The 22,939-nt window shown below is 60.2% G+C and overlaps 1 protein-coding gene across 1 annotated transcript in view; it reads left to right on the top strand.

Moving 5' to 3' along the window:
• Positions 1-473: 473 nt before the first annotated feature.
• TGM2 (transglutaminase 2) overlaps positions 474-22,939 on the top strand; it is a 39,345-nt gene continuing 16,879 nt past the window's right edge. The window contains exons 1-6 of the mRNA XM_055139376.1: positions 474-584; positions 6,500-6,679; positions 11,705-11,947; positions 16,461-16,579; positions 19,689-19,817; positions 21,613-21,790. Of these exons, the coding sequence (XP_054995351.1) occupies positions 575-584; positions 6,500-6,679; positions 11,705-11,947; positions 16,461-16,579; positions 19,689-19,817; positions 21,613-21,790 (859 nt within the window). The 5' untranslated portion in view covers positions 474-574. The remainder of the gene's footprint in view (positions 585-6,499; positions 6,680-11,704; positions 11,948-16,460; positions 16,580-19,688; positions 19,818-21,612; positions 21,791-22,939) is intronic.

Below are 22,939 nucleotides of genomic sequence, written 5' to 3'. Positions count from 1 at the left end.
TGACTGCATGTCTGTCATGCACCTCTAAAATCCTGCACCTGTGTGTCCCTGCATGCCTCAGGCTAATTCTGTGTCCACATCTGTCCGTGAGGTGTGTGCTCACTGTGTACCGAGGCTGTGTGCAACTCTGCGTGGACCCCCATCTGGGTCTGTCTGGGTCTGTGTGCTGGCGTGTCTCTGTGACTTGTATCTGATCTTGTGTGTGTGCAGGTTTGTATGTTCTATCGGTGTGTCCACACCGTGGTATCGTCCTTACTCGTGTGTGTGTGTGTGTGTGTGTGTGTGTGTGTGTGTGCTTGTGTGTGCTTAAGCCAGGTCCACGTCTATGTGCCCTGGTTAGTGGTGTCCCAGCTGTGAGCGCCACTGGTGTCCCCCAGGGGGCACCCTTGCTCCCTCCCTCTGGCTCCTGCCCCTGTGGGCTCAGGCTGGGCAACGGTGGCCTCCCCGTCCCCGCCTTCCCTGTCCGGCCCGCCCCTGGCCCGCCCCAGAGCGGCTATAAGTTCCCCTGGCCCCGAGGTACCCACCCACAGCGGTCACGCCTGGACCCGAGTTGGAGCAGCCCCCTGCTGAGACCATGGCTGAGGGTGAGTGTGGGGGGGCGGCTTCCCCGGGCCGCTGCGGGCCGGACTTGGCGGGCTCCCCGTTCCTCCTTCCCAGCCTGGAGAGCGGCCGGCGGGCCGGGCTGGGTGAGAGGTGCCCAGGCTGGCGCCCGGTCCTGGCTGCAGTTACGTCTAGTTTCTTCACTCGCTGAGCACCGGCATTAACCCTGGTCTGGCTGGACCAGACAGAGCAGCCCTCAGGACTGCCCTCCAGGGCCACTGCGCTTGCTCTTGACCACGAGGGGCTGTGCGCCTGCTGAGCGTCAGGTGGCACGACGCCCTGGGGACTGTGTCCTGGCCTCCAGCACTTGGCCTTGGAGAGTCACTGACAGCTGGGGGAGGCATGGACAGGTGGGGGGTTCCGGCCTCCCCAGCGGGGTGGGCTGCATGCAGGCCCCTTCTCTCAGGCCCTCTTCCCACCCCCAAGCTCTGCGTTCCTTGTCCTGGCCACTGGTTGAGCCTCAGTTTCTCCTCCGGTAAGGGGCCAGGCTGTGGTCCTCCGTCCTGGGGCCGCCTCCATTCATTCCCGCCTGCCACATGTGCACACACACAGGCGCGGTGGCACGGCTGTCCCTGGTACCGGGAGGGGTGTCTGCAGGGCAGGATGTCCCCACACAGGAGCTGCTGGGCGGCCACCCTGCCAGCACCCCGGGGGAGAGCTGGCCCTGCTCGCCAGGTCCCCCAAGGAGCTATGGGGACAGGGGAGGGAGATCTGGCAGGGGCGGGGGTGTGGGGCCTGACCTGACCTGCTGGGCGGCCTCAGGCCACTCGTCCTGCTTCTGATGCATCCACAGGTGGCACCCTTGACCTTAGGGCAGCTTCCTGTCCCTGAAACCTTGACTGGGCTCAGGGGGTCTGGCGGCCCCCGTAGACGCCAGTCATCGTTGCTCCCTGCTGCCGTGGCCAGCTCAGCTCCTACAGACGAGCCCTGGGCCCGGCCGACCCAGCCCCGTCTAAGGACAGGACTCTGGTGCGATGCTAGACCCAGACTCTGCCCCACGGAGCTAGGCGCGCTTTCCGGAAACACGTCTGCAGACAGTAGCGTAGCTTGAGAGACGGCCCCCGGCAGGGGGACAGGCGCCAACCAGCTCTCTGGGTGCCCGGGGTACAGCGGGCCGTTCCCTTGCTGCGGAAGCTCTCTGGGGTCCGGGCCTCCCGCAGACCCCGGCGGGCTGATAGAGGGGTCTCTCTAGGGGTCGAAGTGGCTCCAGTCTCCCCCAGCGTCACCTCCTCGGGAGCACGGCGCAGGGAGGGTGGAGAGAAGTGCGGGTGGGGAGGGGGGTGCCAACGCCGGGCTGCGCTGTGGGTGCTTAGAGCGGAGACCCCGCAAACAGCCCGGGGCCCGGGACAGCACCCAAGGGCCCGGCCCACGCCTTGCAGTGGAGCGTTGCTCCCACACGGCCCCCCGGGGACCAGCAGGAATAACCCCAGACACAGAGCGGGGAAGAGAAGCCCCTCTGGGTGTCACCCCCCCCCCCCACACACACACGCACAACCCCGGCCTGCCCCGCAAAACTACAAGCCCGGATTCAAATCCCACAGCCCCCTTGGCCAGGCCCTGTGGCCGCATGCCGGCTCCCCTGCAGAGTCCGAGAGGTGGCACTGGTGGGCGTGGCACTGCCCGGCCACAGGGGTTAAGATCATTCACCCAGAAGCCCCGGGCAGTCCTGGCCCCTGTTTGCGCTCAGTTGGAGCCCAGGGTCAAAGGACCCTTCTGCAGAGGTCAAGCCCCCAGCTCGGGCCTCCGTTGGGCTGTAGCCACTGCAGGTTCCGTCCTCCTGCGCTGCCCGCTGGCCCTCCCGCCCCACCCTGTCTCCAGTCCTGGCCTTGGCTGAGTGAGTGTACCGAGAGCCGTGCTCCCCTCTGCCCCCGGTCTGGGCCACCAGCCCCTCTCCCTGCTGAGGTCTCCGGCTCCTTCGACGGCAGCAGGGAGAATTAGCAGCGACCTCGCTCTGCCCCGGCAGTCCCGATAAAGAGTGTCTCCAGACCTCAGAGCAGTCCTGGGAGGCTTCGGGAAGGGACGCGCAGAGAGGGAGAGACACCTGTCCAGCATCACACAGCAGCATGCGAAGGCAGATCCAGCCAACCCTCAGGCCCTGTCATTCAAATCTCTTATTACAGGTCTGGAGAGAGAGTTCGGGGGTTGAGGTACTTGCCTCACACATGGTGGCCCCGGTTCCATCTCCGGCACCACATGTGGTCCCTGAGCACTGCCAGGAGTGATTCCTGAGCACAGATGGAGGAACCCTTCTGAGAAGTACTGGTGTGGCCCAAAACACCAAGCCCCAAATCTGTAACAACTCAGACCCTCTTCTTATGGAGGATAGTGAAGGTCCTGAGTGGAGGGAATAGTTTATCTGTGGCCCCATCACGCAGTTCTAATCACCACCAGCCCACAGCCTCCTGCTCCCTTCAGCCTGGCTCCCCCCCCCCCTTTAATGCCCCTAAATTTTGGGAGCAGATCTCAGATATTTCATCACATCGTTGGCAAATATTTCAAAGGATAAGAACTCTCTCCTGCGGGACAGAGGAGTAACTCAAAGCGCTGGAATTCGGACCCGGCTGGCAGAGGCCCCACGTTTGACCGCCCCCAGCGCCACACAATCACCCAAGCACGATTCCAGGGCTCACCCACCCCCACCCCTCCTGTGTAGACACAGATGAACAAAACTTCTTTAATTCATCATGATGCTCTCGGAGTTGTTTCCCTGTCGTCTTGTGCGCGGAATACGTGGTTTGTTTGCCTTTGGTTTGATTCTGATGCTTCTCGGCCAGCTCTGTGTTCAGGGGTCACTCCTGGCGGGCTTGGGGAAGGTGGGGGGGCATATGTGGTGCTGGGGATCAAGTCCAGCTCAGCCGCGTGTGAAGCAAGCTCCCAGCCCCCTGTCCTGTGGCTCCAGTCATTAATAGATGTCTCCAGTGAGCGTCCTGCTCGGTATCCTCACACAGATTCCCCTGCACCTGCAACCTGATGTGTGTACTTAGCAACTTCCCCCCGGAGAACCCGTGTTCTCTCTTGAGCACCTCTCTCTCCATCTCCCTCCCTCTCACTGTCTTTCTCTTTGCGTGTCTCTCTTTATCTCTCTCCTCCCTTCACCCCTCATATTCCTTTCAATAAGTTGGCTTTTTTTTTTTGCTTTTTTTGGGTCACTCCCAGCGATGCTCAGGGGTTACTCCTGGCTTTGCATTCAGGAATTAATCCTGGCGGTGCTTGGGGGACCATATGGGATGCCGGGGATCGAACCTGGGTCGGCCGCGTGCAAGGCAAACGCCCTACCCGCTGTGCTATCACTCCGGCCCCAGTTTTTTTTTTTCTTTTTGGGTCATACCTGGCGATGCACAAGGGTTACTCCTGGCTCTGCACTCAGGAATCACCCCTAGCAGTGCTCAGGGGACTGTGTGGGATGCTGGGAATCAAACCCAGGTCAGCCGCGTGCGAGGCAAATGCCCTACCCACTGTGCTATCGCTCCAGCCCCAAGTTGTTGTTTTTTTTTTTTTTTGACCACATGTGCCAGTGCTCAGGGTTTCCTCCTGGCATTGCTCAGGACATCACACATGGTTCCAGGATTGAACCTGGATTGGTCCCCTGCAAGGGACCAGCATCTTATCCACTGAACTATCTCTCTAGCCCCAATAAAACGATTTTACTTTTTTTAATATAAAATATTAAAATTCAGATGACTTAGAATGGCTTTTAATTTTCTTTTAATCAATAGGTTCTCCCTTCGACTCATTCCTTCCATTTTCTCTCTTAGGATTTTCATGTTAGACACTCTAAACCGCCGCCCAGTTAAAACTTTAAGCCCAATTGTATCACCCAGTTAAATATTCTGGATTTCCTGGGACATCTCCAAACTTTACAACACTGACAAACCAGTTCCTCCTGGTTTAGCACACCAGATCAGATGGGATGTGATGTAGAAGGCAACCAACCTGACTATCAAAGCATGAACACAGAAGGCTTCGCCTTTGACGACGTCTCAGTCGCCCCCCGCACAAGGACTTAATGTCTCCTTGGTAGATACAACCATTTACATGTTCTTCTAAGGAATCACTGTGTCACTGTCATCACTGTCATCCCGTTGCTCATCGCTTTGCTTGAGCGGGCACCAGTAATGCCTCCATTGTGAGACTTCTTCTTACTGTTTTTGGCATCTGGAATACGCCACGGTTAGCTTCTAAGGAAATATTTTTTTAATCATTCTGCTAGCAAATTATGGAGAGCAAGCAATATAAAATGAATTTTTGTGGGCCTGCTCTGGGGGCAGTCTTGAGGGGCGGGTGGGAAAAGGGGGACGAAGGTGGCGGTGAGGTGGCCCGGAGGGATGTTGGAATGTTGGTGTAGGGTACCTACAGCAGACCATTGTGAACCACTCTGTAAACCACAGTGTCTGCATCAGGTTTGTGTATAAAGGGGGAAAGTCATGCAAGCAGGCCTTATCTACTCCACGTAGACTCCAAACTATGCTAGCACACAAAGACAATACGAATAATACTTTCCATGCTAAAAGAAAGTGGGACCTTGGCTGTCTCTTTCTCGGGTGTGGATCTCACTGACCGCATCCTGGTTCTGTGTTTCTCGTTTCCTCAGTCCTCTGGGCTTCCTGTAAATTGAAAATCAAAGCTAAATGGCGAGCATGGGGGCTGGAGCAATAGCACAGTGGGTAGGATGTTTGCCTTGCACGTGGTCGACCCGGGTTCGAATCCCAGCATCCCATATGGTCCCCTGGGCACCGCCAGGGGTGATTCCTGAGTGCAGAGCCAGGAGTGACCCCTGTGCATCGCCGGGTGTGATCCAAAAAGCAAATAAATAAATAAATAAAATAATAAAAAATAAAAGGCGAGCATGTGTGATTGGCCTGTGCCAAACACCACCTGTGTTCAGTGTTCAGCGGCCGCAGCCCGCCCACTGAGCTGGGAAGGGACACTCCATTGCTCCAAGGCAGCAGTGCGGGCCCGGGGCTCCCTAGAACTGCCCTTGCAGTGCTGAGCAGGGCCAGGGGTGCCGGGGATCAAACTCATGCATGCGGGGGGACTTGAACTCTCTTCCAGACTCTGCCTCTGTTTCCAAAACCCAAAGACCCTTCAGGATGACATACTAACTCCCTGTCTGGGGAGCCCTTATCCAGGGGTTTATATTGAGCTGAGATTCCCACCACCATTCCTGGGAGGCGAGTCCCGCTGTCCTCACCTCTGCTCGGAGGGGAAACGGAGGTTCCCTGAAGCTGAGCTGCCTGATGCCACACAGCTGAGCAACCACCAGGGAACAACCTGGGCATTGGCCTTTATGGAGACGTAGCCCTGAGAGAGGGCTCAGAGGGCAGGAGCCAAGCCTTGCGTGTGGGCGTCCCGGGTTTGAGTCCCGGGCCCACGGGGTCCCTGCACCACCGGGAGTGACCCCAAGTATCTTGCCACGAAAAGTCCCTGAGAGCTGCTGGGTGTAACCCCAAAACCAAAGAAGGAGAAGGAGGAAGAGGAGGAGGAGGAGGACATGAAGGAGGAAGAGGAGGAGAAGGAGGATGTGGAGGAGGAAGTGGAGAAGGAGGATATGGAGGAGGAGGAGGAGGAGGAGGGAGGAGGAGGACATGAAGGAGGAGGAGGAGGACAAAGAGGATGAGGAGGAGGAGGAGGAGAACCTGGAGGAGGGAGGAGGAGGAGGATGTGGATGAGGAGGAGGAGGAGGAGAACATGGAGGAGGGAGGAGGAGGAGGATGTGGATGAGGAGGAGGAGGAGGAGAACATGGAGGAGGGAGGAGGAGGAGGAGGAGGAGGAGGAGGAGGAGGAGGAGGAGGAGGAGGAGGAGGAGGCTCGCCCTGGCTACAAGGCAGGGCCAGGCTGGCCGCTGTCCCCGAGGGCTGCTCCCGCGGCTGTGCTCACGCTGTCCCGCTGTCTCCGCAGAGCTGGTGCTGGACAGGTGCGAGCTGGAGCTGGAGGCCAACGGCCGCGACCACCACACGGCCGACCTGTGCCGGGAGAGGCTGGTGGTGCGGCGCGGGCAGCCCTTCTGGCTGACGCTGCACTTCGAGGGCCGGGGCTACGAGGCCAGCGTGGACACGCTCTCCTTCACGGTGACCACAGGTGAGGCCGCCCCTGCTCCCCTGCCCTGCGCGCCCAGAGAGCGGAGGTGCCGCCCCAGGACCCCCAGCCTGGTCTAGGACAGGGACACTGGGTGCGGGTCAGCGTCGTCCCCACCCTGCGGGCAACAGAACTGTGTCCAGTTCACCCCCACGGCGCTTGCCCAGACCCACACCCACTCACCGGGCCTCCAGCTCGGCCCGAGTCTGGTCTGCTGCTGGCCAAGGCCCACCTGTCCACAGCTCCCTCCCCAACCCTTGGCTCGGGGGCTGCACAGACAGACTTGGATTCTGGTAGGCCTGGCTCAGCTCCCTGCTGTGTGACCCCAGCAAGTGACTTGGCCTCTCTGAGCCCGAGTTTCAGCCAGTGGAGCATTAATCAAGGGCCTGCACAGAGACATGTCCTGGAGACCTCAGGATTGTGGCTGGCCCTGCTCCAGAGACACGAAGCCCCCTCACCCCAGACACCCAGTGCCTGACCCCCTCAGCTCCGTGTTCCTAGGTGAGTGACCATGGGCTGGTTTGATTTTTTTTCTGCTTTCTGGGTCACACCCGGCGATGCTCAGGGGTTACTCCTGGCTCTGCACTCAGGAATCACTCCTGGCGGTGCTCAGGGGATCCTATGGGATGCTGGGATTTGAACCCGGGTCGGCCGCGTGCAAGGCAAATGCCCTCCGCGCTGTGCTATGGCCCCAGCCCCGAGCTGGTTTGATTTGAGCCGGGAGTCCCTCCCTCAAATCAGCGAGGGGCCACCTGGCTGGACTCTGACCGGAGGGGGGGGCAAGGCTGGGCGGAGGTCTCGGGGCAGGGCGGGCGCGGGAGCTGGACGCAGGGTGCCTGGACACGCTCCGATAAGGCTTATCACGGCCCGCAGGCAGGATATCCCCCCAACCCTTTCCTCCCGCCCGCCCCTCCTGGCAGGGACACGCCGGCCCGGGCACCCTCCCTCCTACCCCCGCAACCCCAGATGGCGGAAACCCCCCCACACACACACCACAAAGTTCTGGCCTCAGTTTCCCCCTCCGCACGGGGCTCAGCGGAGACCCATCAGCTCAGGACCACTTTCCGCCCGGGGCGCCCTGCAACCTCCCAGCCAGGAAGTACATGTGCCCCCATTGTACGGGTAGGAACACAGAGGCTCAGAAAGGTCTGGGTGCTTGTGTGGCCCCCTCTGAGACCTGGGGGAGAGGGGAGTCGAACCCTGACCTCTCGAGCCCCGACTCACTGGCTCCCAGCTTCTTCCTTCACCCTCAGACCAGCCAATCTCTTCCTCCAGCCGCCCCGGGGTTTCTCTGCCCTGCTCACTCCCCGCCCCTGGGCCAGGCCGCCTCCAGGGCACTGGCACTCTGGGGACACTGAGTCACTCCTGGGCAGGGCAGGGCCGGTGGGGAGGCCCGAGAGACAATAGGAGGAAGTCCAGCTCCTCCGTCCGTCCCCAGCTGGGCTCAGGGCAGGGTCAGCCCCGGGCTGGCCTGGCCGCCCTGCTCCTTGCGAGGGACAGTCTTGCACCCCCTGGCCCACCTTTTCAGGGAAACTGAGGCCAGAGAGAGAAAAAGAAAGGACAGATCAGTTGGTCAGAGAGTGTGTGTGTGTGTGTGTGGGGTGGGGTGGCCTGGCCCCATCGGTGCCCCCCACCCCCATCCTGCCCCCAGCTGTCTTAGGGTGGCAGCTGTGTTAGGAGCACAGGAGACAGTGAGCACCAGAGAAGGGGCTAGCGGTGCCGGCATGGGTGGGGGTTAGGCTCAGGAGGGAACGACACTTCCCCAGCTGACAGACGACCGTTCTCCAGAAGCTTCCTGTCTCACCCACCCCGCCCCCCGTTGCATGGTCTTGGGCGGCGGCCAGGGCTGCTCCGGTGTCCAGCGTCAGCCCTGCCCGGAGTGGCCATGGTGCTGTCCTGCAGGAGTCTTCCGAGCGAGTCTCCGTGAGCAGCCCCGGGGGCCCTCGACTAGGCACGCCCACGGGGCCGAGGACGAGAGCAGGTGTCAGGGCGTACGTGCGGATGTGGGGAAACGCATTCCTGGCCTGCCCCGGGCGTGGCGGGAAGGCCTTTACCAGGGAGACCGATAACGGGTCATCCACACAGGCGCGTTTCTGGGAATGGAGGGAGGTGTCGTCCCTCCAGGGGAGACGGTCCTGGCCCCTGAGGACCTCTGCGACCCCGAGGGCTCGCACCCCCCTCAGCCTCTCTTTCCACTTGGAAAAATGAGTCCAACTCTAATTCTACTCCCATTCTTTTTTTTTTTTTTTGGTTTTTGGGTCACACCCGGCGATGCACAGGGGTTACTCCTGGTTCTACACTCAGGAATTACTCCTGGCGGTGCTCAGGGGACCATATGGGATGCTGGGATTCGAACCTGGGTCGGCCGCGTGCAAGGCAAACGCCCTCCCCGCTGTGCTATTGCTCCAGCCCCCTACTCCCATTCTTAACATCTGCTTTTTGGCCTGAGTTTTTACTTGTGTTATTTCTGTGTTGTTTTTTCCTTTTAATAGGGGCCTCCCCAGGGGTCACTGGGGACCCACAGGTGCCCTGTGGTGGAGCACTGATGTGTGTGCAGACCACCAGGTGGTGTTTGGGGGGCCGTGCCGTGCCCAGGCTAGAGCTCAGGCAGGAAAGGCGTGCACTCCCCGGACCCTGCCCACCCCCCACCCTCAGCTATCTCTGGGCCCTGGAACTTTGATTTTTAGCGAATCTTTGTCTTGATTTTGTTTTTGGAGGCTCCATGCCTGGTGGAGCTTAGGACTTATTCCTGGCTCTGCACTCAGGAATTACTCCTGGCAGCGCTCAGGGCACCATATGGGATGCCAGGGATCGAACCCAGGTCAGCCGCGTTCATGCCCTATCTGCTGTACCATTGCTCTGGTCCCTAATTTTTTGTTTTTAATCTTATTCAATCACCGTGAGATAATTACAAGCTTTCATGTTTGGGTTACAATCTCACAATGATCAAACACCCATCCCTCCACCAGCGCACATTCCCCACCACCAGTATCCCGGGTATACCCCCCCTTTCCCACCCTCCCCCTGCCTCCATGGCAGACAATATTCCCCATACTCTCTCTCTACTTTGGGGCATTATGGCTTGCAACATAGACACTGAGAGGTCATCATGTTTGGTCCATTATCTACTTTCTGGCCCCTGATTTTTCTTTTTTCTTTTTGGGTCACATCTGGCGATGTTCAAGGGTTACTCTTGGCTGTGCACTCAGGAATTACCCCTGGCGGGCTCAGGAGACCATATGGGATTCTGGGAATTGAACCCGGGTCAGCTGCGTGCAAGGCAAATGCCCTACCCACTGTGCTATTGCTCCAGCTCCCGTCTGGCCCCAGATTTTTAATGATTCTCTTTGAAGATACTTTTTGAAGATTCTCTCTGAGGAAGATAACCCACTTCACTGCACACTCACTGGTCACAACTGGAAGTTCTTTGTCTCTCAGGAACTCTCTTAAATGTGCTGGGTGGGGTCTGTGGCAGATAAACAAGACCTTTGTTTATTGAAGCATACCGTAAGTCAGGCATGTGCTGAGCCTGGGAACACGTCTTACCTCATCACGGCCTAGAAGGATCAATTACAGTTGGCTTCATTTTACAGATGGGGAAACCGAGGCACGGAGATGCCAACCACCTCTCCTAAAATCCCAGAGTTCAGTTCTTAGTGGGAATCAGACCCTCTCGGGCGCAGAATCGAAGACTGTTCCCTTCTTTGATGAGAACACGGCAGATCAGAGAGGCCTGGTGCTTTAGCTCAGGCCACACAGCTTTCGGGGCCAGGATGGGCCAGAGGGTGTGGGAAGCGGGAGACGGGGCTGGTTCTCCGCTCCCAGTGCTGCCCGAGTCTCCCCGAAAAGGCCGACTCTGTAAATCAGGGTACATCGAAGGCTGACAGCTGGTTCCTGGCGCCCGCGGGGGAGGCCTGTGTCATGCCTGTTAGTTCATGGTTATATTTGGGCTGGACGTGGGTGGGGCTGGTGGTGGGGAGGTGGGGGTGGGCGTTGGGCGGGGCCCGAGGAATCAAGCCCCCACTGTGTCAGCAGTGGGTGGGCAGAAACTGCGGGGAGAAGAGGGAAGAATAAAAATAAACCGTCCCCGGGCAGATGTCCAGCCTGGCGGAGAAGGTTCTGTTTCTCCTCCGCGTGTCTGGAGAGGGCGGCCGCAGTCCACGGCCGTGACTCAGAGCTGCTGCCCGGGCGGTGCGCCCTCCCCTCACCTGAGGCTGCCCCCCACTCCCCGCATCCTGCAGCCCCACGCCTCAGAGTCCCGGGACCCCCTCGGGAGAGACCCCCGTCTCCGAGCCTGCTTCCTTCTTCCCTTTGACTTCAGACATCACGATCCGGAGCTGTCTCAGGCAGACAGTGCTCCAGTACCAGGTGGGCCCCCAGCGTCCCTCGCACCCTGGCCTGCCCCCTTGACTGGCACTTAATAAATTTATTTTCTGGGGGCTGGAGTGATAGCACAGCGGGTAGGGCATTTGCCTTGCACGCGGCCGACCTGGGTTCGAGTCCCAGCATCCCATATGGTCCCCTGAGCACCGCCAGGGGTGATTCCTGAGTGCATGAGCCAGGAGTAACCCCTGTGCATCACCGGGTGTGACCCCCACCAATATATATATATATATATTTTTTTTCTGTTGACCCGAGAGACGTGGAGGAGCAGTGCAAAGAGAGAGAGAGACAGAGACAGAAAGAAAGAGAGAAAGAGAGGGAGAAAGAGAGAAAGAGAGAGAGCGAGAGAGAGAGAGAGAGCGAGAGAGAGCGAGAGAGAGAGAGAGAGAGAGAGAGAGAGGGAGAGAGAGAGAGAGAGAGAGAGAGTGTGGGCACGTCTGGCTCCTAGGGTCCACCAGGAGAGCAGCAAGGGGTCTCTGAGCAGCCCCTCCCTGATCCCCGCTGCCCGACGGAGGAAGCCGAGTCTCCTTACCCGAGTCCCCTGCATAGTGAGGGGCGGACAGGCCCAGCCCAGGGCACCTCCACCCCCGCCCCTGGCGTCTGCCCGGCCCCGTCCTGACTCCAGCCCCCTCTCTTCCTCTGCAGGCCCAGTGCCCAGCCAGGACGCCTGCACCCAGGCCCACTTCCCCCTGTCTGAGGCCGAGGAGCAGGGGGCCTGGGCGGCCACGGTGGTGGACCAGCAGGAGGGGGTCCTGTGGCTGCGCGTCAGCAGCCCGGCCAACGCCCCCGTGGGCCTGTACAACCTGACCCTGGCCACCTCCACCGGCTACCAGGGCTCGAGCTTCATGCTGGGAAACTTCGTCCTGCTCTTCAACGCCTGGTGTCCGGGTGAGTGTGAGGGGCGGGGGGTGGCAGGGGCTGGGAGGGACTCCCGGATGCTGCCTCGAAGGTGCTCGGCGCTCCGAGGGTCTGGTTGGTGCCCTTCTGCAGACTCAGCCCCTCGGAGGTGGGTCTGGCCGGGCCAGTGCCGCACGACTCTGAGAACTGGCACCCACTGCCGGAGGTCAGCCCGGGAGCTGGGCACAGAGGCGTCGGGCTCAGGAGGTGCCCACTGTCCAGCTGACACCGGGGCCAGGTCCCTGCTTTGCGTCGTGTGTAGTCGGGGCCACACGTGGCGGTGCTGGGGGGTGGCGCGGTGTGGTACTCGCTGGTGGTTTGGCTCTGCCAAGTTCAGTGCTCAGACCTGGTGCAATGGTGCTGGGTGCCCCCAGGGCCTCTCCTGCTGGGCGGCGCTAGACTGACCATGGGCTGGGGGGCTCCACGTGCCAGGCATGTGTCCTGCCCCCCCCCCTTCAAGCTGCATCTTTAGCCCTGGTTCTGTTTAAAAATCTCCCCAGGTTGGGGCCGGAGTGATAGTCCAGCGGAGAGGGCACGTGCCTGGCACGTGGCTGACTCGGGTTCGATCCCCGGCATCCCATAGGGTCCCCTAAGCACCGCCAGGAGTAATTCCTGAGTGCAGAGCCGGGAGTAACCTCTGAGCATCACTGGGGGTGGCCAAAATAAATAAATAGATCTCCCTGGGCGGCCAAGGTGACTCAGTGGCTGTGTGCGGGTTTTACCTGCAGAGGCCCGGTTGGGCGGGGAGGGGCAACCCCCAGCGCTGGACGTGTCCCTGGGACACAACCCCTGAGCACAGAGCTAGGAGCAGGGTAAAGTACAAAGCCAAAAATCAGATCAAAGAGACAGATCTCGCCGGATGGACCTGAGGGGGTGCCGAGGGGGTGTGGGCCAGCCCTGAAAGTGGGGTCACTTGAGCACCTCCTTAGACTAACTCTGGATTCTGCCTCTGGAGCAGAAATTCCAGCTGTCCAGCACCTGCTCCTCGCGGGCCACTCACTGCCCGGGTCACTCACTGCTGGAGGCTTTTCTCCGCGAGGGAGCCCCCCACAGCATGCCTGAGCAGGAAGGGTTGTTTATTTCATCTTTTCCCGAGTTTGGCTTTGTTTCTTTGCTCTTCTATTTTTTTGGGGGGGGCACACGCGGCAGTGCTCAGGGCTCCCTCCCGGCTCTGCACTCGGGAATCACTCCGGGCTGGGCTCGGGAGACCATCTGGGCTGTTGGGGCCTGAACCTGGGTGGGCTGCATGCATGGCCAACGCCCTCCCCGCTGTTCTGTCTCTCGCCCCCCGTTAGCTTTTATGTCTAGCGGCAGGAGTAAGCGGAGAGAGCCTCCCCTCCAGAAAAGGCCGAGAAAGCGCTCCCCTCTGGCCTCCCTCTCTTGGGGAACCCTCCCCCCCTCCTTAGGAGACTCGGGCCGACTGGCCTCAGGGCTGGGGCGTGCGTAGGTGGTGTGGTGGTCGTCTTAGGGGCGTCTCAACCATGAGAGGGGCAGGTGCTCAAGGGCTGAGCACGGGCGTTGCATGGAGGAGGACCATGACCAGGAGCCCCGTCAGCCCCCGGGCTCTGAGCATGTGAGCCGGGGCCGGGAGGGAGTCCCTGTGTCCTGTCCTTCTGGAAGGTTCCTAACTCAGCACCCCCCTGGGCCTGAAGTCAGCACGCTGTGTGTTGACCTCGCGCCCTCCCTCGCTCAGCGGCTCTGGGAACAGAGGTGCCCGTGGCTGGCACCACACACCCTTCATCTCCGCACCCGCAGCGAGCCCAGTCCCGCTGGGCAGCCCCCACTCCGTGCCTCCACCTGGCTGCCTCCCAGGATTTCAGAGTTCAGAGCACTGGAGCGCACTTCTGGGGCGAGTCCCTTCGGTCGGCCTGTGATGCGCCGCTGCCCGCAGGCAGGGGGAGGGTCAGCCAACAGCAGGGTGACCGGTGCCCTGCAGCCCGGGGTGGGGGGGGCACAGGGAGCAGGAAGTCGGACTTCCTGGGGGTGTGGCAGGGGGACACTGGGTGAGAATCGTGCCCCAGGGGGACACCGTGCATGGGCCAGCCTGGGCACGGGCCCCTGTCCCCGAGCGCGGACAAGGACAGGATGTGGGGAACCGCAGACATGGTTTGGGGGAGGCCCTGACCCCCCCCACACCAGGCTGAGCCCTGCACGGGGCCCCCAGCGGCACGCTCCTTCCTACGGCCCAACGCCCTGGGCCTGCCCTGGGCCTTTCTCTCCCATCCCTCCTCCCGCCGCTGATTCACTGCTGCCCCGTTTGTTTATCTGACAGTTAATCATTGCCTTGCGCTGTCGCAGGGTCTGTCCCCGGCTCTGCACGTTTGCTTCCACTCTGCAGCGCCAGCGGAGGCATCTGGGCGCTGCCGGTGGTCCAGCGGCACTTCCAGGCCGACCACCAGGCACAGCACCCGGAGCCACCCAGGAAAATGGCTCTTCTACCCTCAGACTCTGAAGGGAAGGGCCGGGGAGATGCTCAAAGGATGGGGCGGGAGCCTCCCAGCACAGGGGTGGGGTCCTGGTCTGCACCGCGGGGAGGGGCCCCAACCAGGGTCAGGAGAAAAGTGAACATCTGGACAGAGACTGTTTCCTCCTCCCTCCCTCCCTCCCTCCCTCCCTCCCTCCCTTCCCTCCTTCCTTCCCTCCTTCCTTCCTTCCTTCCTTCCTTCCTTCCTTCCTTCCTTCCTTCCTTCCTTCCTTCCTTCCTTCCTTCCTTCTTCCTTCCTTCCTTCCTTCCTTCCTTCCTTTCTTCTTTCCCTCCCTCACTCCCTCCTCCCTCCCTCTCTCCCTCCTTCCCTCCCTTTCTCCCTCCTTCCCTCCCTTTCTCCCTTTCTCCCTTCCTTCCTTCCTTCCTTCCTTCCTTCCTTCCTTCCTTCCTTCCTTCCTTCCTTCCTTCCTTCCTTCCTTCCTTCCTTTTTTCCTTCCCTTCCTCAGTCCCTCCCTCCCTCCCTTCTTTCCCTCTTTCCTTCCCTCCCTCACTCCCTCCTCCATCCCTCCCTCTCTCATCATTTCCTTCCCTCCCTCCCTCCTTTCCTTCCTTCCTTCCTTCCTTCCTTCCTTCCTTCCTTCCTTCCTTCCTTCCTTCCTTCCTTCCTTCCTTCCTTCCTTCCTTCCTTCTTTCCCTTCCTTCCCTCCCTCCCTCCCTCCCTCCCTCCCTCCCTCCCTCCCTGTGACTCTCTGCAGTCTGTGGTCCAGTGCAAAGGTACTCGGGTCCTGTGGTGAGGGTGTACCCAGGGCCCCCCTCAGAGATATTAGGTAGACTTCAGGCTGTGCCTGGCAATGTGGGGGACCATATGGTGCCGGAAATGGAACCAAGGTCAAGTGCCCCTTCGCACCTCCTGGCCGCCGGGCAGCATTAGCGTCTCATCATCATATCAGTGGAGCTACCAAGCAGACCTTTCTTCCTTCATTATTTTTTAATAGATTTTTTTTTTAAGCCCAGGGTCCACTAAGGTCATAACAGGGCTCTGGGTTTACTCCTGAGCCTCAGGTTTTCTCATCTGTGAAGGGGGCGGGCGAGAGCAGGCTGGCCGCAGGCCCCTTGTCTGTCCTCTGCTGTCCCAAGCAGCCCCGAGGCCGGGGAATGGTCCAGGCAGGGCCCGGCTCTCTCCCCACCCGCCCCGCTCCTTCCACTCCCCAGCGGGGTCTGCGCCTGCCGTGCGAACTGCCCAGGCTCCGGCAATGTGGGAATAGAGCGCCACGGGAGATGGGGCCGGTCCAGCATCACTGCGAGTGACTCCAGGCCCAGTGCTCCTCTGTTTCTTATTCTGACATCTATTTCCCCATCTGGAACATATTCATTCTCTTCTTATGTAAAAAGAAAAAAAAAGTGTAGCTACACCCAGCAATGTCCAGAGCTTACTCCTGGCTCTGTGCTCAGGGAGCACTTCTGGTGGGCTCAGGGGACCATATGGGGTCCCCCGGGGATCAAGCCCAGGTCAGATGCGTGCAGGGTGAGAGTCCTACCCCTGTACTCTCGCAATACGGGGCACCGGAAATGAAACTGGGCAAGCAGCTTCATTTATTTATTGTTGGAGGGACTTGAACCACACCCAGCGGTACTCTGGCGCTGCTCCCAGCTCTGTGCTCAGGAGTTGCCCCCCCCGTGGTACTCAGGGGAACTTGGGGTACCAGAAATTAAACCCAGGTTGGCCTCACACAAGGCAAACACCTAACGCCTATGCTATCTGTCTGCCCCTTGGAAATAGGAGCCTTAGTTTTCCCATCTGTGAAATGGGAGTTAGGGAGGCCCAGTCCACACAGGGTGTGGTGGGAAGGAAACAGGTCCTCACATGCCATAACTTGTCACAGATCCTGGCCCGTGGCCAGGACCGGTGCCCACAGCCCTTATCTCACTGACCTGGGCTGACTCACTCAGATTAGCCTTTCCTGGTGCAAAGACAGAAGGGCCGCCCGGGGCCCAGGAAGTGGGCAGCCCCGGGGCTGGGGGAGCGGGGCCCTGGGGCGCCACGAGACACGGTGCTGAGCCCCGTCCTTGCCCCCGCAGCGGACGCCGTGTACCTGGAGTCGGAGGAGGAGCGTCGGGAGTACGTGCTCGCACAGCAGGGCTTCATCTACCAGGGCTCGGCCAAGTTCATCAACAGCGTCCCCTGGAACTTCGGGCAGGTGGGACCCCCCGCAGGGCGAGAGGCGGGTGGGCGGGCAGAGCCGGGCCCCTGGCCCTGCTCCAGCCAGAAAGAGAGAGAGAGAGAGAGAGAGAGAGAGAGAGAGAGAGAGAGAGAGAGAGAGAGAGAGAGAGAGAGAGAGAGAGAGAGAGAGAGAGAGAGAGAGAGAGCGGGGACCCCGGCTGGACATTCAGAGGTGCCAGGCCCAGCCTGGAGTCACGTGGCAGGGGGACAGCAAGCGGCTCTGGAGCCCAGGCAGGGAAAGAGGGACGGGGCCCCCCGGGGAGTGGCGGGGCTGGTGGGTGTCTACACACAGGCAGGAAAGGGGGGGCGTTCAAGGCCATGTTTCAAACCAGTAGGCAGTGAGGGATTTGGCAGAAACACTTGTTTTTTGTTTCTTAATTGGTTTTAACCAAAAACACTGTGATTTACAACGCTGCTCATCACACGGCTGGCTCAAGCCTTGCGTGTTCCAGCACCCCCGGTGGGACCCTCCCTCCGCTGAGACCCCCAGTTTCCCTCCCAACCCCAGCCTGCGCGCGCCCCCCCCTTCGGCACATAGCGAATTTACTTTCTTACTTTCTATTGCTCATCCCAACACGACTTGAGGCCAAGAGAATGATGGGAACATAAATCAGGAACGGCCACTTAATCATCGAACCCTTGCCGTGTGCGGAGGCGGTCAGCCAGACACCAGACCGGCGGCCCTTCTGGGCTGCACCCGGGCTGCCCCGTGCTCAAACCCGGCTCGGGGGTCGAGCTGGTTTCTGATGTGGTGGGTCTGGGTGGGCCCGGGGCATCTGTCTCTGGCTTCTCCAGCCCCCAGACTTTGGTCTGATCTTGGCTGGCTCGTGCTCCCTCAGGGACAAGCCCAAAGCCGAGTCTTGCCCAGCCTCCGTCTGAGTCTCACAAACATGTGGGTCGGCTGGGCTGGGCTCATCTCCACTCCTGGTTCATCGTCCTGTCCCCCGGGGATCCTCCTCCTCCAGCAGGCCCCCCTGGGTTGTTCCTCCAAACCCAGGCTTGTTCTCTCTCCTGTCCTGCCTTCCCCATCCAAGAGTCTTCAGAACGGGCTAAGAAAGTTCAGGAAGCCTGAGTCACCACACCCATCTCAGCCTCCCTGTGTGTTAGTAAATGGAGCTTCCTGGGGTGGGATCCACCTGGAAACTCGGGGAACAGGGTCTGTGTTCAGGTGTAGGGAATCCTGTGGTGAGACCCTCAGTTTCCTCATCTGAATAGTGGGCTGATCACCAAAATACCATCAAGAAAAGCAGTCATCTGCCTTGGAATGTAACTGAAATGAAAGTTTGACTGCTATGTAGAAAATATATCCCTGGGGCCCAGAGAGATAGTACAGCAGATAAGGCATTTGCCATGCAGCCAGCTAGCCTGGGTTCCATCCCCGGCATCCTACATGGTCTTCTGAGCACCACCAGGAATGATTCCTGAGCTCAGAGCCAGGAGTCACCCCTAGGCATCACCAGGTGTGACCCAAAGAGCAAAACTAAAACCAAAAAGCAAAACCAAAAATAACTAAAAAAACAAAAACAAGTATCCAAAAATGAATGGGCAAAAAAAAAAACCAGAAAAAAAAAACAGAATGGGGCTGGGCACAGCACAGTGGGTAGGGCGTTTCCCTTGCACGCAGCCGACCCGGGTTCGAATCCCAGCATCCCATATGGTCTTCTGAGCACCACCAGGAGTCATTCCTGAGTGCAGAGCCAGGAGTAACCTCTGTGCATCTCCGGGTGTGACCCCCCCCAAAAAAAAAGTAAAAATTAATGGGGCTAGGAAGATGGCTCAAAGGGTGGGAGCACATGTGGGGACCCCAGGGCTGATCCCCAGCATCACATGGTTCCCAAGCACAGTGGTAGTGGCCCCCAAGCTCCGCAGGGAGTGCTCCTTGAATAGCAACGGGCGCTCAGGGCCCTGCATTTTCCCCGAGCCAAGTCCTTCCTTTCATTTTCCCAAGTCTCTGGGCTGTGACTTGCGCTGGAGCCCGTGACTCGATGCTCCCAAGTGTCCAGGGTGTCACCGTCCAGGACAGCAAAGCCGAAAGGGAGCAAGGGGGTCCCTGTGTATGGAGGCCAGGGGTTCCAGACAGAACATCGCAGCTGCTGGCACCGAGGGAGGGGTGCAGGGGAGCCCAAGCGCAGAGGAGGTGGCAGTCCTGGCAGTGCTCAGGGGCGGCTGCAGCTGGGAGCACTTTCTCCGGCAGGGAGTCCCACAGGTGGCTGGGGAGGAGCATCTGCGGCCAGCTGGGAAGGCCACCCTGGAGGTCAGACTGGTGGCAATAGGACTGAGACCACAGGACTCTCGAACACAAGGGCTCTGACCGCAGGCGGAGAGCAGAGACGAGTTCTGCCGGGAGACACAGCTGGGGCCCAGGGTGAGGAAGGAAAAGTCTCTCCAGAGGTCAAGGAGCCTTCGGTGAGGAAGGAAAAGTCTCTCCAGAGGTCAAGGAGCCTTTCAGGGGAAGGCGAGGAAGACAGGCTGCAGAGATACCATCTGAATGGCACTGCGAGTAACCAGAGGGAGTGAGCCATGGCGAGCAGATGGGAAGCTCTTTGCAAGCCAAGGAGCTAGCAAGTGCAAAGGCCCTGGGGCAGCCAGTGTGGGGGCAGAAGTGGGGAGAGATGAGGCAGAGAGGAGGTGCAGCCCCCCCGTCCTAGGGAGAGGACTGGATTTGATCCTGGGTGCAGTGGTGGCAGGAGTGGAGAGGTCTGACTGGTATCTAGAATCTTCCTCTGTGCCAATGAGAGCAGAGGGCTGGGTGGGGAGGAGGTGCTGCAGCAGGTGTGTGGGGGCATTCAGGTGTCCAGTGAAGGGAATGATGGCCACAGGGCAGGGACAGGCCCTCGGTGACCCCACATGGTGGAAAGGGGAAACTCCGGGCTCGCTGGGGTCCCATTCCGCGGGGTCTTCCCCTCCACAGCCCAGGTCCCTCCATCCCCGGCCCGTGTCTCAGCTCCTCAGCCTGTGTCTCGCCCACCCCATGCCTGAGCTTCCCTCATGCATCTTGGGAACAAAAAGGACCCACAGCTGCTCGGCGCAGGGCAGGCTTCCTGGAGGAAGTGGCTCCTCACCTACTCTGGTTTCCTCTGACACAGTTTGAAGACGGGGTCCTGGATGCTTGCCTGATGCTGCTGGACGTCAACCCCAAGTTCCTGAAGAATGCCGGCCGGGACTGCTCCCGCCGCAGCAGGCCTGTCTACGTGGGCCGGGTGGTGAGCGCCATGGTGAGTGGGCACGGGACAGAGACGGGCACGGCTCAACGACAGGAACTCTATTCAGGGGCTGGAGTGATAGCACAGCGGGGAGGGCATTTGCCTTGCACGAGGCCGACCCGGGTTCGATTCCTAGCATCCCATATGGTCCCCTGAGCACTGCCAGGAGTAATTCCTGAGTGCAGAGCCAGGAGTAACCCCTGAGTATTGCCAGGTGTGACCCAAAAAGAAAAAAAAAAGAGACAAGATTTGGGACGAGTGAGGTTGGGCCCATCGTACAGCAGTGAGGGCATTTGCCTTGCACGTGGCAGATCCGAGTTCGACCCCCAGCATCCCCTATGATTCCCCAAGCACCGCTAGGAGTGATCCCTGAGCACAGCCAGGAGTAAGCCCTGAGCATGGCCAGGTGTGACCCCCCCCTCTCAAAGCAAAACAAATAAGAGATTTGGGAGTAGTGGTGCAGCTCGACTGTAGAGCACGAGCGAGGCCCTGGGTCCGAGCACTGCAAAGACAGAAAAGAAGCTCAAGATTGACCCGGAGCTGGGAGCCAGCACAGCCTCACACGTGCCCTGCCCGGGTTGCGTCCCCCAGGGCCCCAGACTCCCTCCTGAGCACCACCGCCAGGAGTAGCCCCCAGCGGCCTCCAAGCCTCAATCAAGGTGGCGTGGCTGTCCCTGACACCAGGGTGGCATGGACTAAGCTCAGGAGAGGTAGGGGGCCGGAGTGATAGCACAGCAGGTAGGGCCTTGCATGCGGCCAACCAAGGTTCCATCCCTGGCATCCCCTAAGGTCCCCCGAGCCCCGCCAGGAGTCATTCCTGAGTGCAGAGCCAGGAGTAACCGCTGAGCATCGCCGGGTGTGACCCAAAAAGAAAGCAAAAAGCCAAAAACAAGACAAAACAAGCACCTGAGACGTACCCCCGCCGGAGACTCAAAGGGTCTCCGGCAGGACAGAGCTTGCAGTTGTGACACCTAGCTGGAGGGAGGGTGGCCGGGCAGAGGCCGTGGGCCACGTGGTCCTGGGGGAGCCTGGTGCAGCCCTGAGCTCTTCGCCGAGTGGAGGCACCCTCATGGACGCGCCCCGGGTTGGCGCAAACACGCAGAGCAGACGAGCTCTCCAGGAAGGGGTCCAGCTCGCGCCCGGCCCTGGGGTCGGGGGAGCACTCTGGTGTTGTTGGGGGGGGCAGGCAGAGAGCAGGGGGCTGGAGCAGTGGGCGTGCGGGGGGAGGCTTTCATTCTTTCTCTCAGCCATTGGGAGTTTGGGGGTGACCATTGGGGTCTGTCTCTGTAAGCTCAGCTGCCCCCCACTCCTGCCCTGCACCCCTGCCTCCCAGCCTGGACCACCCCTCGGCCCTCCCCTCCCTCTGTCTCCTGTGCCATCCCCCCACCCCCCTGCCTCCCAGCCTGGACCACCCCTCGTCCCTCCCCTCCCTCTGTCTCCTGTGCCATCCCCCCCACCCCCCTGCCTCCCAGCCTGGACCACCCCTCGTCCCTCCCCTCCCTCTGTCTCCTGTGCCATCCCCCCACCCCCCTGCCTCCCAGCCTGGACCACCCCTCGTCCCTCCCCTCCCTCTGTCTCCTGTGCCATCCCCCCACCCCCCTGCCTCCCAGCCTGGACCACCCCTCGTCCCTCCCCTCCCTCTGTCTCCTGTGCCATCCCCCCCACCCCGCTGCCTCCCAGCCTGGACCACCCCTCGTCCCTCCCCTCCCTCTGTCTTCTGTGCCATCCCCCCCCACCACCCACTGCTGTCTTCCTGCTGTTGCCTCCAAGCTCTGCTCTGACCCCCTCATGTGCCCCGGGGCCGCAGGTCAACTGCAACGATGACCAGGGCGTGCTGGAGGGCCGCTGGGATAACAACTACGCCAGCGGCGTCAGCCCCATGTTCTGGAGTGGCAGCGTGGACATCCTGCGGCGCTGGAAGGACTTCGGCTGCCAGCGGGTCAAATACGGCCAGTGCTGGGTGTTTGCCGCCGTGGCCTGCACCGGTGAGTGGTTGGTGTGTGGGGACACGGCGAGCACTGGAAAGAGAGTTGGGAGAGGAACCCCACTTCTGGTCCTTTACCCAACAACAGCTCTGACCCGGGGGGCTGCGGAGGTTCAGAGGTGCCCGGTGGGAGGCAACGTGGGCTCGGGGCTGAGGTTTGGGGCTTTGGGGACACCCGAGTTACAAGCCCCAGTGCCTCCCGGGTGTCTCCGTGACCTTGAGCTTCACTTCTTTCTGAACCTCAGTTTCCTCTTCTGCAAAGTGAGGGCAAAAGCAGGGCCTGCCTCTCAGAGAAGGAGTGACAGGAGGTTCTGCCCAGAACCGGTCCAGAACCAGGCCAGAACTGGGCTCTATGCAGCTCAGTAAATATGACCCATAAAAACATGGGATCTCTGGGGCTGGAGCAATAGCACAGCGGGAGGGCGTTTGCCTTACACGTGCCTGACTCGGGTTCAATCCCCAGCATCCCATAGGGTCCCCCGAGCACCGCCAGGAGTCATTCCTGAGTGTGGAGCCAGGAGTAACCCCTGGGCATCGCCGGGTGTGACCCAAAACCAAAAGAAACGAAAAAGGAACAAGAGGTGAAAAAAAGGAAACCCCACGAACTGTCTTAGATACCGGGGCCCAGAAACCGCTCGATAGTTCCAGGGCGGCCGGTGCCGCTTCACGAGAGCAAGGTGTGTCATTCAAGGACCAGAACGTAGAATCTGGGTCCGAGATGTCACTCAAGGGAGCAGAGCACGTGGCTTTCACATGGGAGATGCAGGTTCTACCCTAGCTCCACCTGGGCCCCCAAGCACCAAGCCGGGACTAGTCCCTGTTGCTGCCGGCTGTGGCCTAAACACAAACAAGCAATGATGGAAAACAAAGACAAAAACAAAAAACTTGGCACAGGGGCTGGAGCGATAGCACAGAGGGTAGGGCGTTTGCCTTGCACACGGCCGACCCAGGTTCGAATCCCAGCATCCCATATGGTCCCCTGAGCATACCAGGGGTGATTCCTGAGTGCAGAGCCAGGAGTAACCCCTGTGCATCGCCAGGTATGACCCCCCCAAAAAAAAAAACTTGGCACAGAGGCCTGGATTCAAACCCCAGCTTTGCTTCTGACCGGCTGTGTGTCCTTGGGTAGAACCCTTAACTCCTCTGATCC

The sequence above is a fragment of the Sorex araneus genome, chromosome 5 (assembly GCF_027595985.1).
Source record: "Sorex araneus isolate mSorAra2 chromosome 5, mSorAra2.pri, whole genome shotgun sequence".
NCBI lineage: Eukaryota > Metazoa > Chordata > Mammalia > Eulipotyphla > Soricidae > Sorex > Sorex araneus.
This window is presented reverse-complemented; position numbering and strand designations above follow the sequence as displayed.